Source organism: Aspergillus homomorphus (genome assembly GCF_003184865.1).
Source record: "Aspergillus homomorphus CBS 101889 unplaced genomic scaffold BO97scaffold_8, whole genome shotgun sequence".
In the NCBI taxonomy this organism is placed as follows: Eukaryota; Fungi; Ascomycota; class Eurotiomycetes; order Eurotiales; family Aspergillaceae; genus Aspergillus; species Aspergillus homomorphus.
In genome coordinates, this window is record NW_020291894.1 from 19,831 (window position 1) to 34,329 (window position 14,499).

Below are 14,499 nucleotides of genomic sequence, written 5' to 3' on the forward strand. Positions count from 1 at the left end.
CCGCCCACGTGAGATTCGATAGTAGAACCTATTCTTTCCGTTTTGGGGTACAATTAAACTTGAGAAGCAAGAGAGAAGCAGTACTACGTAGGCTATACGAAAAGATGGTAAATATTTAAGATTGCAAATGTACTAGAAGCAAGTATATAAGCGTAGTAGATATCGAACAGGGTTCTTTATTGAGGATCATTCTTGGAGATTGGACCATTTTTCTACTTTCCGCCACGCGCGGTGGGTTTCAAGGCCCGCGCGCGTCGCTATCGTCGGCCCAGATTCATTATTTCATACCCTCATTGCTCTGCAAGCCCACTCCTCAACGTCAGCTTACTCGATCCTTAACAACTTTTATAATATCCTCTCGTGACTATATTTCGCTGTTATCTCGAGTGAAGTTCTCGACGCGCCTGCACGATGCCTCCCAAAGACAAGTCAGCGGCCGAGTCTGCGGCGTCCCAAGAGATCACCGGCCAGAGCGCTCTTCCCAGTAAGTGAAGAGAATTTTTGTACGGCTGGCCTCGACTGACGATACTTGGCAGTATCGCGAATCAAGAAAATCATTCAACTCGATGACGATATCGTTCAGTGCTCGAGTAACGCTACGTTCGTCATTGCTATGGCTACGGTTCGTGCTGTCTTCTCTTCCCATACTCTCGTGGACGCGACCTCGGCTCACGATTCGCTCGATCTCACGCAGGAAATGTTCATCCAATACCTCACCGAACAAGGCCACAATGTCGTCAAATCCGAACGAAAACCGCGCAAGACCATCCAGTACAAGGATCTAGGTGAGTCGCAGGAAAGATCGGGAACAATATACCACCGGAGACTTACGGTGCGGGATCATAGCTACGGCGGTGTCGCGCATCGATAATCTCGAATTCCTCTCCGACGTGATCCCCAAGACGACGACGTATAAGCAATTTAAGGAGAAACGAGCAAAGGAGGTAGGCAAGGAAGCCGAATACGAGAAGGGACAGCGCACATTGAACGGGAGCCTACCTCCAGCGGCTGAAGGGCAACCAGAGGTGGACAACCAGGAGGCTCAACTGGGATCAGACGACAAGCCCTCGAGAGGTTCCCGACCTCCCACAGTGACGATGATGGTTGATCGAACAGTGGAAGCACCAACGGAAGATCAGGATGTGGAGATGACCGACCAGTGACCGCGACAAACGACCATAATTTGACGGGGCATTGCATGGCATTGGGGAGTTATTTGGGGATATTTGGTTTTGGTAATTGAATATAGCTTTTTTTTTCTTTCTCTTCCTTCTTCGCCATTGACCCTCCGAGTCAATCGAGTCTCTTTGGTGTTTGGTCAAACGCATTGGGAATCCGGATAATGGCATTGGGCGGGATGAAACCGGGAGGGACGGACGGATGGACAACAATGATAAAGGCAGAGTCCAGCAGTACAATCAGGAATCAAGTAGTGTGCATATATTGAGTGATGTCTGTTTGATCAATCATATGAGTTTCAGTAATTCAAATGCAATGACAGTGCTGTAGTAGATAAACACATGCTTGGATTGATTGAATTGAAGATAATCAATGGGCCATACGTCAGGTGAGATTCTGACTAAGACGGGTGTGAGAGCCAATGACAGGCGGCGTGATTCCGATCGCTTGCCGTAGCGAAAGCTCTGGTTCGACTTTCCGTATGAGTGCCGGGCCTCCGACTTCAACCTCCAACCTCAAGGAAAATCAAATCCTCCTCCCGATCTCCTCCCCCGGATATCTCTCTTGCCTCCCCCCTCCACCCCCCACCCAACCACTCTCTTAGCGGTTCTTCTTTTCTTTTCGCAATTGAAGTGCAATTGCTCCTCTCGCCATGTCTCTCGCCTCCGCCTCCAACTCCGTCCTGCGCGCCTGCGCTCGGCAACAACTCACCACTCCTCGCGCCGCCATCGCCTCCTGCCAGCAGCGGAGGGGTGTCTCCAATGCCAGGTCCAGCTTCGCCAGCCCTTTCACCCCCTCCCAGGACTACGACTCCACCGTGAAGATCCCCGACTTCAGCAAATACTCCTCCAAGAAGGGCCCTCGCTCCAACCAGGTCTTCTCCTACTTCATGGCTGGTTCCCTCGGTCTGGCCTCTGCTGTCGGTGCTAAGGCTACCGTTCAGGGTAGGTGACTCCGACTCTCTCAATGTTTTGCGCTCAGGTCGAGCTTGTCTTGGAGGTCATCATACAGCCAGTGGAGGAATACAAACAACTCGATGGATGATTCGCGGGCTGCATGGCTTTACCGCTTCGGTCAGTATCGCTGATGTGGGATCCTATCAACAGACTTCCTGGTCAACATGTCCGCTTCCGCCGACGTCCTCGCTCAGGCTAAGGTTGAGATCGGCCTCGGTGCTATCCCTGAGGGCAAGAACGTATGTCCCTCCCTGCTCTCTCGAGTGGCCGCCGTGTGCGACTTTGATATCTAACCGCTGTCCCCCCGCATATAGGTTATCATCAAGTGGCGTGGAAAGCCCGTCTTCATCCGCCACCGTACCCAGGATGAGATCGAGGAGGCCCAGAAGACCGAGTGGCAGTCCCTCCGTGACCCTCAGGCTGATGAGGACCGTGTCCAGAAGGCCGAGTGGCTCGTCATGCTGGGTATGTGCATCCCGTTCCCAGTGCAACCACTTACATCAACACTAATATGTCCTTCCGTCTAGGTGTCTGCACCCACTTGGGTTGTGTCCCCATCGGTGAATCCGGTGACTATGGCGGCTGGTTCTGCCCCTGCCACGGTTCCCACTACGACATCTCCGGCCGTATAAGAAAGGGCCCCGCTCCCCTCAACCTCGAGGTTCCCCAGTACAGCTTCCCCTCCGAGGACACCCTCATCATCGGTTAAACGAACCCTCGACTGAAATCGAACTTCATGTGGCAATGGGGAAGAAAGCTTCCGCCGGCAATAGAAAAGAGCAGGCAAGCTAGGCAACCTTTCTAGACCGCCAGGGAAAGTGGGGGAATGGGGAAGGTTTGTGTGTATGTACGCGTGTGTCGTTGTGTCTGTATGTGCTGTGCTTTTAGATGAAATCCTCTTTATTCTTTACCTGTTTTGATCTCTCCGTCTTTTGTCAAGATATAAAGAGACCTTGTTTTAATATGGGATCCCGATAAAACTGAGCCTCTTGTTTCTTTCTCACTCAGCTTGACTTTTTCTCTCATCATAAGTTGTACATCTCACCCCGGACACTAATTATTACGTGGCTGGACCTTGCTTAAGTCTCCGATCAAAGCCATCTCGAAGAGCGGAAGAGAAAGACGCCTTTCCACCAGACAGATATACCTCTGTGTCTCGGCCTCGAGCTTCTCAGTGTTTGTGTTTCTCTAGTCACGTCACTATGATTTAACTGTACTTCTTTTCAAAGAGAGCATACCAGTACCTCCCCGCTGCAACCCCATATCCCTCAACCACTATCCTCCCATCTAATATAGAAAAACAATGCGCATTCGCTTAATTTATGTCTTGAGAGTCTTTATACAAATACATACATTGGAAGGGGGCCTTCCATCAAAGAAAAAATCACGGCTTGATAAGATACATAACGGTAGACGTCCTTCGAGGTGCCGACTCACACTCAAGGAGTGGTTCTCACTGCGGACGGATGAAGAAGGCTAGCAGTCCGATAACGGTTGCACCGGCTGCAGCGCTCTGGATAGCGAGGATAGAGTGGTCCCGCTGGGTCATGGTGATCTGGCGGTCACTGAAGAGGTCGCGGAGGTAGCGACGGGTGGAGTCGATGAGGGTGCCGTAGGGGGGGATGCGTGAGTAGTGGGATTTGCAGGTCTGGAGGACGTTTTCCAACCGGTTGTTGTTGTTGTTGTTGCTGTTGAAGTTCATGTGTGAGGAGGAGGGGTCCTGGATTGAGATTGGAGCCTCGGGTTCGGGAGTTATCGTTTCTGGGGCGGGGACCTCCTGCTCGTTGGGGACAGCTTCGCTGGCGGCGTCGGCCTCGGAGGCAACAACCGCCAGGGTCTCGGGTTCAGAGGCTGTGGCAGCAGCGAGCGCGGCAGACTCCGCCTTGGCGGCCGAGGCGGCGACCTGTTGGGAGAACTCGGACTGCAGGTTCAGGATCTGGGCCTGGTTGAGCGCCTTCTCCTTCTCGATGGCTTCGATGACCTTCTCCTCGAAGCCCTTGACCAGCCGCTTGCGGCGCCAGGGCTCGACCGCAATCTGGAAGATCAGGAACAGCAGCACGTTGACGCCCATCAGGCCCCAGGTGCCCCAGGTGCTCATGCGGCGGATCTTGTCCGACCAGACCTGCTCTTCGTGGTAGCGCGACAGGATGCTCTTGTTCAGCTGCGTCGCGGCCTCCTCGGCCTCGCGCTCCGCCTCGGACAGCGCCGCCTGCGCTTCGTTCTCGGCCACCTCGTTGGTATGGTCGTTGCGGTACAGGTGCGTGAATCGTTCCAGGTCCGCGGCCGACCAGGCGTGTTTACGTTGCAGGAGCTCGTTGACCTCGCGCTGGGACGTCGATCGGTTGTTGATTGCCGCTGCGTAGGCGTCTTTGGCGGCGCGGACTTGCCGGCGGGCGGATCGGAGTCGCTCCTCTGATGTAGGTGAAGGTGATGAGTATCAGTAGACTTGACCTCATATGGTTTTGGGGGTGGGATACTCGAAGTGGGCTCTCGTACCTTGGAACTGGATGTCTTTCTTCAACGCTTCAATTGAGGAGTAGCCTGTCAGATCGTTCAATCGCTGGCCAGCCACGAAGATGTTGGATTGGAGATTATCCATCACGCTGCTGAACTGTTTGGCGAACTGCGACCGTCGGTTCTCCAGGTAGGATGGGAGGCCCCCGGGCTCCGACCCAGATCCTGCTGCGTCCGCTGCACCAGCATCCTCTTGCTTTCCTTCTCGCTTCTCCGTAGGCTCCGTGGTAGCTGACGTTGGCGCTTGCTCCTCCGCAATGTCAGCAGCTGCTGCTGCGGAAGTGTCTCTCCCCGCATCCGACTCGACATGCTGGCTTTCTTCAGGGCTATTGGATGGCGGCGGGGACGGCTTGCTGTCGGCGGGAGCTCCAAGGATGATCACATCATGTTTCTTCTCCGGTTCGTTCGAGGAGTACCGCGAAGGTTGCGACCGGAACTGACATCGCAGACAGACCGAGAATCGCCGGGGTGTATCTCGGCCATGGTAAAGATCCTGCGGGCCAGCGGCGGGCAGCAGCGGTCTTCGCACCGGGCGGGAGGAGGTGGTGCGGGCGAGACTGCTGACGCTGGATCTGAAAGACTGCCTGAGCAGCAATGGCATGGACTGCATCACCGCTGCTGCTTAGGCTAATGAGAAGCCAGTGCAGATGCTGTTTCGTCGTCGTCGTTGTTTGTCGTCGTTCGTCGTTCTTGAGAATCGAATAAGTCACTCTGTTGGAATTCATTCCTCAGGCTGTTGTCGGCGCCGGCGGCCGGGAAAGAAGGCGGTCATGCGGGATCGCCGCGCTTCTGCGGGCTTCTGGTGGACACCCTTTAACTACTAGTAGCAACACCGACGGCTTCGATACGGTGAGAGACTTTTGTTCCGATCGAATTTTCCTAGTAGCACAATAGTGATCTGTGACCCTCTAGCTAAAGCTAATACTAAGAGTATTCCCCTAATTTATTATCATCACAACAGCACATTGTTGAAGAGCCAAATCCACGGACGGCCTCCCGAGGTAGGACGGGATGGCCGCTATCATCAAAGAAAGACACTTGGGCAAAATGCCATATATCACAGAGTCGTTATCCATAATCATTCGTTGTAAGAAGGCAATCGTAGCTTGTCATGCAGGGTTCTGAGCAACAACAGTTTGTAGACGACGGAGACATCCCTTGATCCGTGTCTCTCTGAGGGCAGTAGTGGTTTAGGACAATAGAGAGTAAAGTGTGAAGCAAACTGCGTTGTACTCTCTCCATCCAAGTTTGACCATCTAGTCTTGCACTTTATTGTCCCCCTTCACTGCTTCAGCGTATGTGGGAGGCGGTCGCGAGTCGGCATGATCTCGGCTGCTGCTGCCTCCCTGAACTTGTTCGTGGTGGTGGTGCTGCTGCTGCTGCTGCTGAGACTGCGCGTTTGGTGCTTGGGACGGTTGTGATGGCATGGTACCATAGTCCCTCTGTGATGGGTGCTGCATGGGTTGGTGAGAAACATAGTAATATGTTACGCGACCGTTCTCGGCGTCGCCGCGATGATGGGGAATAGGCTCATAGTTGGGGTCGTCATAGTCCGGCTCGGGGTACTTGAGGATGATGTACCAGGCATGCAGGAGGCCGGGGATGTAAGCGAGACAGCAGAGCGCAAGGTTAATGATCGAATCGGCCGTGCAGATGCCTCTCTTGATCCACACAGCCACAGGTGGAAAAAAGATCGCGAGAATTGCAAGGAAGATGTCTGAACCACACATGGTCACAGTGGTAAGATAAGTCGCTTGTGGTTGAAATCTTGGTGGGTATGCAGATGCTGGGTATTAGCTGAAAAGAATCACTTCAGAAGCGTGTTTATCTGGTGTATTAGAGTCAAGGTGTGTACAAAACCGAAGTGGAAACCCAGTGTGGAGTGATGACAAGGTGAATGAATGATGCCTGCTGAGACTCCAGTCGCGATCAGATGACGTCGTCCATGCGATGCGATCACCTGACATGGCGGGCAGTTGTTCTTGAGCTGCCTTCAACAACTCACGACTACAATATCGCCTATCATCTAGCACGGGGGATGAGACTGTCTATGGAATAGAACATTTTGAAAGATAGAAATCTTCCTAGCACAGCTCCCCTCTTCAAACGTAGTATAGCTAGACAAATCACGGATTGCTTAACGATACCCAGTAAGATATATGTCCCCATCTTCCACAGCGAAGGAGATGTAATCAGCAATTCGTTTATTAGAAACTGGCTCACAGCATGCTCACGATACTTACAGCCTCAACAGCCTTAAGCTTCCTATTCATCCGCCGAAGATTTTCGGGCGCGTGTGGCAAGACTATGGCGGAGATATATGTATCGAGCCATCCTTGCACGGCTGATGATTCACACCCTTTTCAATCCTCAAAGTAGATGGAACACCATCTATTGAGTATTCATGAAATTATGGCATTATCTACAGTTTGAGTAGCCATATCACCCACCATTGGTTTGGCGAAAGAAGTATGTAGACATATTGGGCAGACTCCAAATCAATAAGCATGGTTACGCGGTGGGGATGAGGATGTGCTAGGACAGAACTAAGTTCGTTACATGTGCAAAGATGTCGGGAGATTTACCCGATACCAATTCTATTTGGGGATTGACTTGTCCGATGATCATGCGGCTTTACGAGATTTTGATACATCTGCAAAGCATGTTTGCTTTAGGACCATTCCGGGGGCATCATCCCATAGCGGTCTGGCCCTAGCTCGCCTCCCCCAGCGTAGTAACAAGAGTGCGACAGATCATCGATTCATTTGAAACCAAGCATAGTTACTGTATACAGCCAGAGTCGTGATCGAGTCTCGCCCAGTGATTTAGTGACTGGTGTAAAGAGCCTTCATTAAAGCGTGAGACAAGACATAATCCAAGGCACTGGAAGGGATTGCGGCGGTAAGAAGCTCCCTGCATATTCTGGGTAAGCTCTATCTTGATGTGGTCACTTACAGCTACTGAAGACGCAAGGGTGGTGAGATTAAATGTTCGCGGCAACTAGAGGCTCCCGACAGTGTAGGTTGTCTCTGGCTGAAACAATTGTACTACCGACAATTGGCCAGCAAATGAAGGCTGGGCTGCATTGTCGAAAGACACCTAACCGGGGAGGCTACCTTACGTGGTGAGGATGAGAAAGAACTTAGATCGTGGACAATCCTATGTCGATGTCATGAATAGAATGTCTGAGCTATCGCAAATAGCGATCGGCCCAACCGCGGCGGTGTCAAGCAGCCTAGCGTTCCTAGTGGCTGCCACACAACTAGCGATTGAACCTGAAACAACCGAATGAAGCTCTCTTGGTTGCCAGAATGTATCCTAGAATCTTCAGCTTTCATCATCACTAGCCGGTGATCATGGCTAACACCAAAGTTAGATCATGGGCGAAAGCATCGAAAGTGATAGAAAAAAGTTCCATGATTGACTCGCCGAGTACCGAAGACCCTCGCCTCGAACTCCCCATCTTAGGGCTAGAAGACTTATCAAGCGTACCACAGATGTGATCTCTGGGCCTGGCTTTGTTCCCGTGTTTGCAGTCCCACTCTCTAGTGAATTGTGCTGTATAGGAACCGTACTTTCCAGATGCCTGGCTGCCAGGGTGTGGACCACCATGCACCCAAGTTCTTCATGCTGGCTCAACCCAGGGCAGTAGACAGGGGACACTTCATCGGCGTGGTGGATCACCAGATTGACTGTGAATGCCCATCTCACTCCATGCTTCTGGCACTAACAGCCTCACAAGCTCGAGGTGTGCCACGTCAGTTGGGAATAACACCGCCAGTGACTTGCCATGCATCACAGATCCTTTCTGGCCATCCGAGCAATAAAGTTTGCGGTTCCTGCATCTGTCTCTTCTCTTTTCTCCCCTCACTTTTTCTTGCTCCCCATCTTGACTCTCAAGTCTTATCTAACGTCTGAAACGACCTGTGAGAATACTTAAATTCCCAAGGTGCTCTCTAGAAGTTTGGAACACAACACATTGCAGTGTGCAAGTGGCATGCATCCAGGATTATAGGGGCTCTGAAACCCTTGCAGTCGAGACTCGAAAGTATGTACCGTATGTGCTTTGCTATTGTTCTTTGTCTCTGAAGTTGGCGATGGGCTTCCGAACCGCCTCGAACCTCACTTCCGGATGGCCTGTGGAGCTCGAAGCTGGGGTCCTCGCGATTGGATTTTGATTCTGATTCGATAGTAATGTGTTCCCTGCCAGTCCGACTAACTCGATCGGTAGCGAATTAATTCTTGTTCCTGGATGGATGCGGTGGAAGTGAACGGCAGGAAGTTGGTTTGAGAAGGACGTCGGCTGCTTTTGCAAAACGGCCGCGCCAGGCCCCTGATTATTGACTATTGACTCAGTTAGTTTTCTTTTCTTTCCACCCCCAATCGGTGATTGCCCTTGTTCTTAATTTCTTCACTCTACCCGTCCCTTCGTTCGGACCTCAATCATCGCTGCTCTTCTTTTTATTAGCCATGGAAGGTCCCCGATCATTTTCGGCGTGACGAGCGATCTGAGTTGGATTGCCCCAGGTGTTTTCCTCTAGCGGCTGTCTTTCCGGAGGGGGAAAGCACGGCCAGTGAGTGCAGGGCCTCGTCCTCCACCTTCCAGCTCGGCTCTGATGCTTGCCTTCCCTAATCATCTTACATCCATGCTTTATCTTCAAATCGCCTCAGCTTTCACCAATCATTTGAGCAGCTCTGGCATACCTCTCGTTGGATGATCTCGATTGACTCGTCAGCTCCGAACTCTAGTCGCTCGTTTCCCACCCTTGCGCTACTAAGTCGCATTTCACTAGCTGTCCGCGACTCCCCGTGCACACCTCGGTCGAGGCCTCACGCGCCTGTAATTGTGTTGGCTCGCATACGAAGAGCTTATACAGTCCTGCGTCAAATTTAGCCAGTTTGACCTTGACGCAAAGTGGAACAGCACGCGGCTGGAGAACCATGGAGTGCGGATGTTGATACACTGCCCATCAAGACGAAACAGCGAACTGAGATTGATTCTCTCCTACGTTTTTCAAGTGCGACCACACTGCCGTACATTCTAAGAGAAACTTAGTTGCTTGCTGCAATCATGTCCAGCACATGCATATCACTGTCGGGCTCGACCCAATGTCCCGCATTCAACACCTCATCGATATCGACAAACTCGAGTCTCTATACAGATTTGTTCGCTCGCCCAATTGCCCATGTGGAAATCAATGAAATACTGACCAATTCTCAGCCCATTCATGCAATATGTCTCCAATTTAACACAATTTGACCAAGAGCTAAACAGCTATGTCATGCAGTCCTTTGTGAGGTCAAAGTGAGCCTGTCTAGCCCTCTATACTACCAAGAACACTACTCACCATGTCCTTCTCCGGCTAGATATGTGGATTATCTCGGATGTGAAGGTGCCAACCTTACTGACACCAGTGACTATTATGCCCGCTATACCACAAGTGTTATCTGCAGCAGCTTGGTCCAAAGCTCAAAGAACGACTGCAGTCTCTCCCTTCAAGACTCAAGGCCGCTTTGCGCTGATGCTTGCGTGAGTCTCCCTCAATTGGCTATATAGAAGCCTTTATATTGACATGCAGCAGGCCCAAATGGCTGAAAGCGAAGAGGCTATAATTAAAGACTCCGATCTCTGTTCCGAAAGGGCTAGCGATTATATGGCCCAGATCCGATCCGATTTTACTATTTGCGCTCTTCCTGCGGACTCAATTACTGTGAGCTGCGTCCCCGGTGCTGACAATGAGCCGGAGAATTGTGGATTCCGATCTAACCTCTTGGGACTGTGTGCGCACTGCAAATCGAGCTCGACCAATACTACCGATTCTTGCTGTGAAAGTGCAGGGGCAGCTACCCGGTGCTCAAACGTAACCGTCCCATCTTCAACGATTACACCGATTTTCACATCGACGTCAACATCCAACTCAACTGCTGGTGCCTCGGGTGGCTTATCTGGCGGAGAGATCGCGGGTATTGTGATAGGATCGGTGGTAGGGTTTGCACTACTTGCTGTCCTCGCCGTACTTGCTTTGATCTGCTTGCGGCGCAAGCGCAAGGCGAAGAACGAAAGTGGCCTCAACCAGCCGAACCCACAACGCAAGGGCTCCCCATCAATGCAACCGGCCCAGATGAATAATGGTTATGCTGCTATTCCTGGAGGACGGGTCGCTCGAATGTCTGCCTTGCGCGAAGCACCCAGTGCGTCACCGGCACGCTCCCGCCTCTCTGCTGCCTTATTCGGGGGCGCGAAATACAGTGACTCTTCCGACTCGGAATTCGGCGCCAGCCCGGGTGCGATGTCGAAGAAGATCCCACCGACAACTGGCAAGCGTCACGGATCGCTATCCAGCAACTCAGCCTTAGCTGGTGCAGCCAGTGATGGCTCACCTCGTTCGATGAAGGCTGGCCATTACTCATCACCTGAAGGCGTGACAAGTGGACAGTCGGAGCAACTGTCTTCATTTCAGGATTATTATTCTCCGGATGAGATCCGCCCTGGTGACAAGGTGGCCGTGCTCTGGGCATATCAGCCTCGGGCGGGAGACGAATTTGCCTTGGATCGAGGTGAGATGTTGAAGGTGATTGGTATCTGGGATGATGGATGGGCCACTGGCGTTCGGATCCCCGAAAGTGTGGATGGTTATGATGCCAGGCACCGTGAGCAACGGGACAGTGGTGTCTCGAATGGCTCACAACGACCGGTACCATCTCCGTCTCCCATGGGTGAGATCAAAGCATTTCCACTCGTTTGCGTTTGCCTTCCGCAACATTGGCGCAAGATCATCGATGGTGGGCAAGCGGACGAGGATTGATGAGTTTTTACCACTGGCTCTCTGGTCTAAGTCCGCGTGGCCAACCTCAAGCTCGTCGCTTAGTCTTGAGCGCACGCCTGACTTGGGGCTGCTGTTCTTGGCGTCTTATCTGCTTTCGTGCGCTCTTCATCGATCACCTTAGCAGAGGATCTGCCAGTGACTCCGCGTAGAAATACCCTGCATGATCACTTGAGCATTTTTCTTGATGACTTGAGCCGCACTCTTTTGCTTAACATTCTCAGCTCCTGTCGGATCGTGCTCTCAAGTTGACGATGTTTATGAGACGATCTTTATGCCTTTGCGATTACCCCTTTATCCATTTCCGATTCTTATATACCCTATTTCAGAGCGTGCGGTGCATTTGTTGTATTTAGACACGATTTGCATCATTATATTTACCTTCTAAGCGTGCATCAAGTGCGGACATTATGTCTTCTCATTTTGCGGTTCACACAAAACCGGATGGCATCTCGTAGCCCTGGTGGCTGAGAGAATAAAACTTGAATGTATTTGTATACATGACGACCAGTTCTCGCAGTAAAATCCTGATTGCGATGGCATCGGATCTTGTGAGGCACGACAGGGCAGGCTGTTCCCTTAAAATTTACATACAGCCTTACCGAGACAGGACTGACGTGATATCACTCGGCTAGCCGGGGCTAGTTCCATGGTTAGCAACCCATCAACGGCGGTTTACTCCGGTGCAAAAACAAGATTCATTTGGCTGCAGCAACTCCGAGAATAGAACGAGGGACTGCGGCCGATGAAATATTGATGAACTGTGAATCATCTTCCCAGGCTTCTAGTCGGGCACCCCACCTAAGGCCAATTAGTTACCCTCCACTATAGTTGTCCTCAGTAGAGAAAGTGTTCTGGCAGAGCGGAAAAGAGCTGCAGGCACAAGGCTGCAGACAAGGCGCATTATGCCGGATGCTGCTGGTGGTGGTGGTGGTGGTGGTCCTGCTGATAATAATAATGATGGCTACCTACGCTTAACCATTTACACTAAGGCAGTAATCAAACCCCCTAACTACTACTACGGTCAACACCATGGACACTCTAAAATAGACCAACTCCGTCATCGCCCAGGAAATTTCAGGGGGAGAAGAAGAAAAAGGGCGGCTGGCTGGCTGGTGGTGCGATTGGGACGAATCACGTGGCAGGCCCTCCCCCCACTGTGTCCGCCCGCCGCCGCTGTGAGTGCGCAAAGAGCACAACAACTAACTAAATGAATGCCCCTCTATCTCCATCTCGGCTCTCATTCCCCCCTCCTCCTCCACCCATTATTACTTACAACCACTATTCTTCCTCTCCATCTTCCACCCCCCCCTCCCCTCACCCTTATCCCCTCTTCTTGATAACTTTCTTCATTCTCCGATTCTCCCGCTTACTATCTGATCAAGTTGTTTTATTTACTTGGTGAGTCGCCCTTTCAGTCTCTTCTCCCCAGTCCCGGTGCTTTCTTTGCCATCACCGACCGTGCTGTGACGCCAGAGGACAAATAGGGGAAACTGGCCAACTGACATCGCGTGCATGCGCAGGTTATCCACTAGCCCACCCCATCTCAACTCCAGAACTATAATCAATCATGTCGGTGAGTGCACTCTTTTGCTCTGTCTGCTAAGCTCACAGCTAATTTGGTTTCTTCATTCTTTTCTAGCTCGCATCTGGGTATGTTGTCACCTGTTCCGCCCACCCAGCCTCGCTCGTCCAGCTCGGTGTCTCCAGGACAAAGCTGACATGCCCGTGACTGAACAGTGTTTCTATCACGGATGAGTGCATCACTGCATTCAATGACTTCCGCATGAGCGGAGGCGCCAAGGGAAACAAGACCAAGTTCATCATCTTCAAGATCGCCGACAACAAGAAGGAAGTCGTCGTCGACGAGGCCTCCCAGGACGAGGACTACGAGGTCTTCCGCAGCAAGCTCGAAGCCGCTAAGGACAGCAACGGTCGCCCCGCTCCCCGTTATGCCGTCTATGATGTGGAATACGACCTCGGTGGTGGTGAGGGCAAGAGGTATGACCATGGCGTGCGCTCTGCGCGGATGCGGCGGAGTCCACTTTTGCTGACCTTTTCACTCCTTCTGTAGAAGCAAGATCATCTTCATCTCTTGGGTGCCCAGTGACACCCCTACTCTCGTATGTTCCCTTCCTGCGACCCACCTCGCGCGATCGGCGGGTTCTCGTTGCTGACGGTGTTATACTAGTGGTCCATGATCTACGCCAGCACCCGCGAAAACTTGAAGAACGCCCTCAACATCCACACCTCCATTCACGCTGACGACAAGTCCGACATTGAGTGGAAGACCGTCCTGGCCGAGGCCAGCGGTGGCAAGGCTGGCAAATAAATGACGGTGCCGGCTGGGTCCGGGCCAAGGTGACTGTGCTGGTTGTTGCATCGCAACGCATCATCTCGAATCGCGGCGGAATCCGGAACGAAGCAACTCTCTCCGAGTCTCCCTGCACACAAATAGTTCAATATGAGAACGTTACGACTTGACTCTGCTTTATTCATTTTTCTTCTCTCGTTTCTTTTGATAGTGACCGTATCATCTTCATACGATTCTGGCGCTTTGCGAGGCCGAGCGTCTGGGAAGGAATTCGTGCTTGTTTGTCAGCGTTCGCCTGTACACAAAGGTTACTGTTGCCTGACATGGGGAAGGAGTGACATGGCGGGTGTAGAGTAGACACGGAGAATCATTCTTAGCCGATCAGTCCTGCGATGTCTTCCGCCCTTCTTTGCTTCCTTTCGTGATGTCTCTATAGTAGCTGGGAAAGAGGACTAGGGATGATTGACGTAAATAGTGCCAGTTTCTGGGAGAAGGGAATCTCTGTAGCCTTCGCGATCTGGGAGCTTGAGACACTGGTGATTCGTATTTACCCTAGACGCAACTTGCACTAAAGTGGAAGCGCCGAGAAGGAATGGTGATCACGGGTAAGACCCCTTATCAACCCTGGCATTGTCTGATGTTTCTTGGGGGAAGGGATTCAGTCAGACGGGCAAAGGCGGACGGGGCGGTCGGGACGGGCTTTGGTCGTGAG

General features: G+C 51.9%; 6 protein-coding genes across 6 annotated transcripts; 4 read left to right on the forward strand and 2 right to left on the reverse strand.

Moving 5' to 3' along the window:
- Window positions 1-300: 300 nt before the first annotated feature.
- BO97DRAFT_404025 (histone-fold domain-containing protein) lies at window positions 301-1,221 on the forward strand. Its single transcript, XM_025694868.1, has 4 exons — window positions 301-484; window positions 537-622; window positions 695-785; window positions 847-1,221. The coding sequence occupies exons 1-4, from the start codon at window positions 412-414 to the stop codon at window positions 1,161-1,163; spliced, it is 567 nt and encodes a 188-aa protein (XP_025553612.1). The 5' UTR covers window positions 301-411; the 3' UTR covers window positions 1,164-1,221.
- Window positions 1,222-1,831: 610 nt separating this feature from the next.
- rip1 (ubiquinol--cytochrome-c reductase catalytic subunit RIP1) lies at window positions 1,832-2,844 on the forward strand (the record flags this gene model as incomplete). Its single annotated transcript, XM_025691590.1, has 4 exons — window positions 1,832-2,123; window positions 2,286-2,374; window positions 2,450-2,600; window positions 2,663-2,844. 4 exons carry the CDS (start codon window positions 1,832-1,834, stop codon window positions 2,842-2,844), a joined length of 714 nt encoding a protein of 237 aa, XP_025553613.1.
- A 556-nt stretch (window positions 2,845-3,400) lies between these two features.
- she9 (putative mitochondrion biogenesis protein (She9)) lies at window positions 3,401-5,285 on the reverse strand. The gene is made up of 2 exons (XM_025699793.1): window positions 4,632-5,285; window positions 3,401-4,547 (listed from the first exon to the last, which is right to left on the reverse strand). Exons 1-2 carry the CDS (start codon window positions 5,257-5,259, stop codon window positions 3,589-3,591), a joined length of 1,587 nt encoding a protein of 528 aa, XP_025553614.1. The 5' UTR covers window positions 5,260-5,285; the 3' UTR covers window positions 3,401-3,588.
- A 201-nt stretch (window positions 5,286-5,486) lies between these two features.
- Window positions 5,487-6,764, reverse strand: BO97DRAFT_404030 (putative stress response RCI peptide). Its single transcript, XM_025694869.1, has one exon. It carries the CDS (start codon window positions 6,377-6,379, stop codon window positions 5,906-5,908), a length of 474 nt encoding a protein of 157 aa, XP_025553615.1. The 5' UTR covers window positions 6,380-6,764; the 3' UTR covers window positions 5,487-5,905.
- Window positions 6,765-9,720: 2,956 nt separating this feature from the next.
- BO97DRAFT_340186 (SH3 domain protein) lies at window positions 9,721-11,455 on the forward strand (the record flags this gene model as incomplete). Its single annotated transcript, XM_025691585.1, has 4 exons — window positions 9,721-9,815; window positions 9,871-9,954; window positions 10,017-10,179; window positions 10,232-11,455. The coding sequence occupies 4 exons, from the start codon at window positions 9,721-9,723 to the stop codon at window positions 11,453-11,455; spliced, it is 1,566 nt and encodes a 521-aa protein (XP_025553616.1).
- A 1,223-nt stretch (window positions 11,456-12,678) lies between these two features.
- BO97DRAFT_404032 (actin-binding ADF family protein) lies at window positions 12,679-14,228 on the forward strand. The gene is made up of 6 exons (XM_025694870.1): window positions 12,679-12,874; window positions 12,997-13,049; window positions 13,116-13,126; window positions 13,214-13,474; window positions 13,548-13,596; window positions 13,665-14,228. The coding sequence occupies exons 2-6, from the start codon at window positions 13,044-13,046 to the stop codon at window positions 13,803-13,805; spliced, it is 468 nt and encodes a 155-aa protein (XP_025553617.1). The 5' UTR covers window positions 12,679-12,874; window positions 12,997-13,043; the 3' UTR covers window positions 13,806-14,228.
- Window positions 14,229-14,499: the final 271 nt, after the last annotated feature.

Excerpts from the sequence above, each read along its gene's own strand:
- BO97DRAFT_404025 (XM_025694868.1), top strand. The coding sequence starts at position 412 with ATGCCTCCCAAAGACAAGTCAGCGGCCGAGTCTGCGGCGTCCCAAGAG. Across the intron at positions 485-536 it reads CGGCCAGAGCGCTCTTCCCA|TATCGCGAATCAAGAAAATC; the intron begins GTAAGTGAAGAG and ends GATACTTGGCAG. Across the intron at positions 623-694 it reads TCGTCATTGCTATGGCTACG|GAAATGTTCATCCAATACCT; the intron begins GTTCGTGCTGTC and ends GATCTCACGCAG.
- she9 (XM_025699793.1), bottom strand. The coding sequence starts at position 5,259 with ATGCAGTCCATGCCATTGCTGCTCAGGCAGTCTTTCAGATCCAGCGTC. Across the intron at positions 4,548-4,631 it reads GAAAGACATCCAGTTCCAAG|AGGAGCGACTCCGATCCGCC; the intron begins GTACGAGAGCCC and ends CACCTACATCAG.
- BO97DRAFT_404030 (XM_025694869.1), bottom strand. The coding sequence starts at position 6,379 with ATGTGTGGTTCAGACATCTTCCTTGCAATTCTCGCGATCTTTTTTCCA.
- BO97DRAFT_404032 (XM_025694870.1), top strand. Across the intron at positions 13,475-13,547 it reads GGTGGTGGTGAGGGCAAGAG|AAGCAAGATCATCTTCATCT; the intron begins GTATGACCATGG and ends CTCCTTCTGTAG. Across the intron at positions 13,597-13,664 it reads CCAGTGACACCCCTACTCTC|TGGTCCATGATCTACGCCAG; the intron begins GTATGTTCCCTT and ends GTGTTATACTAG.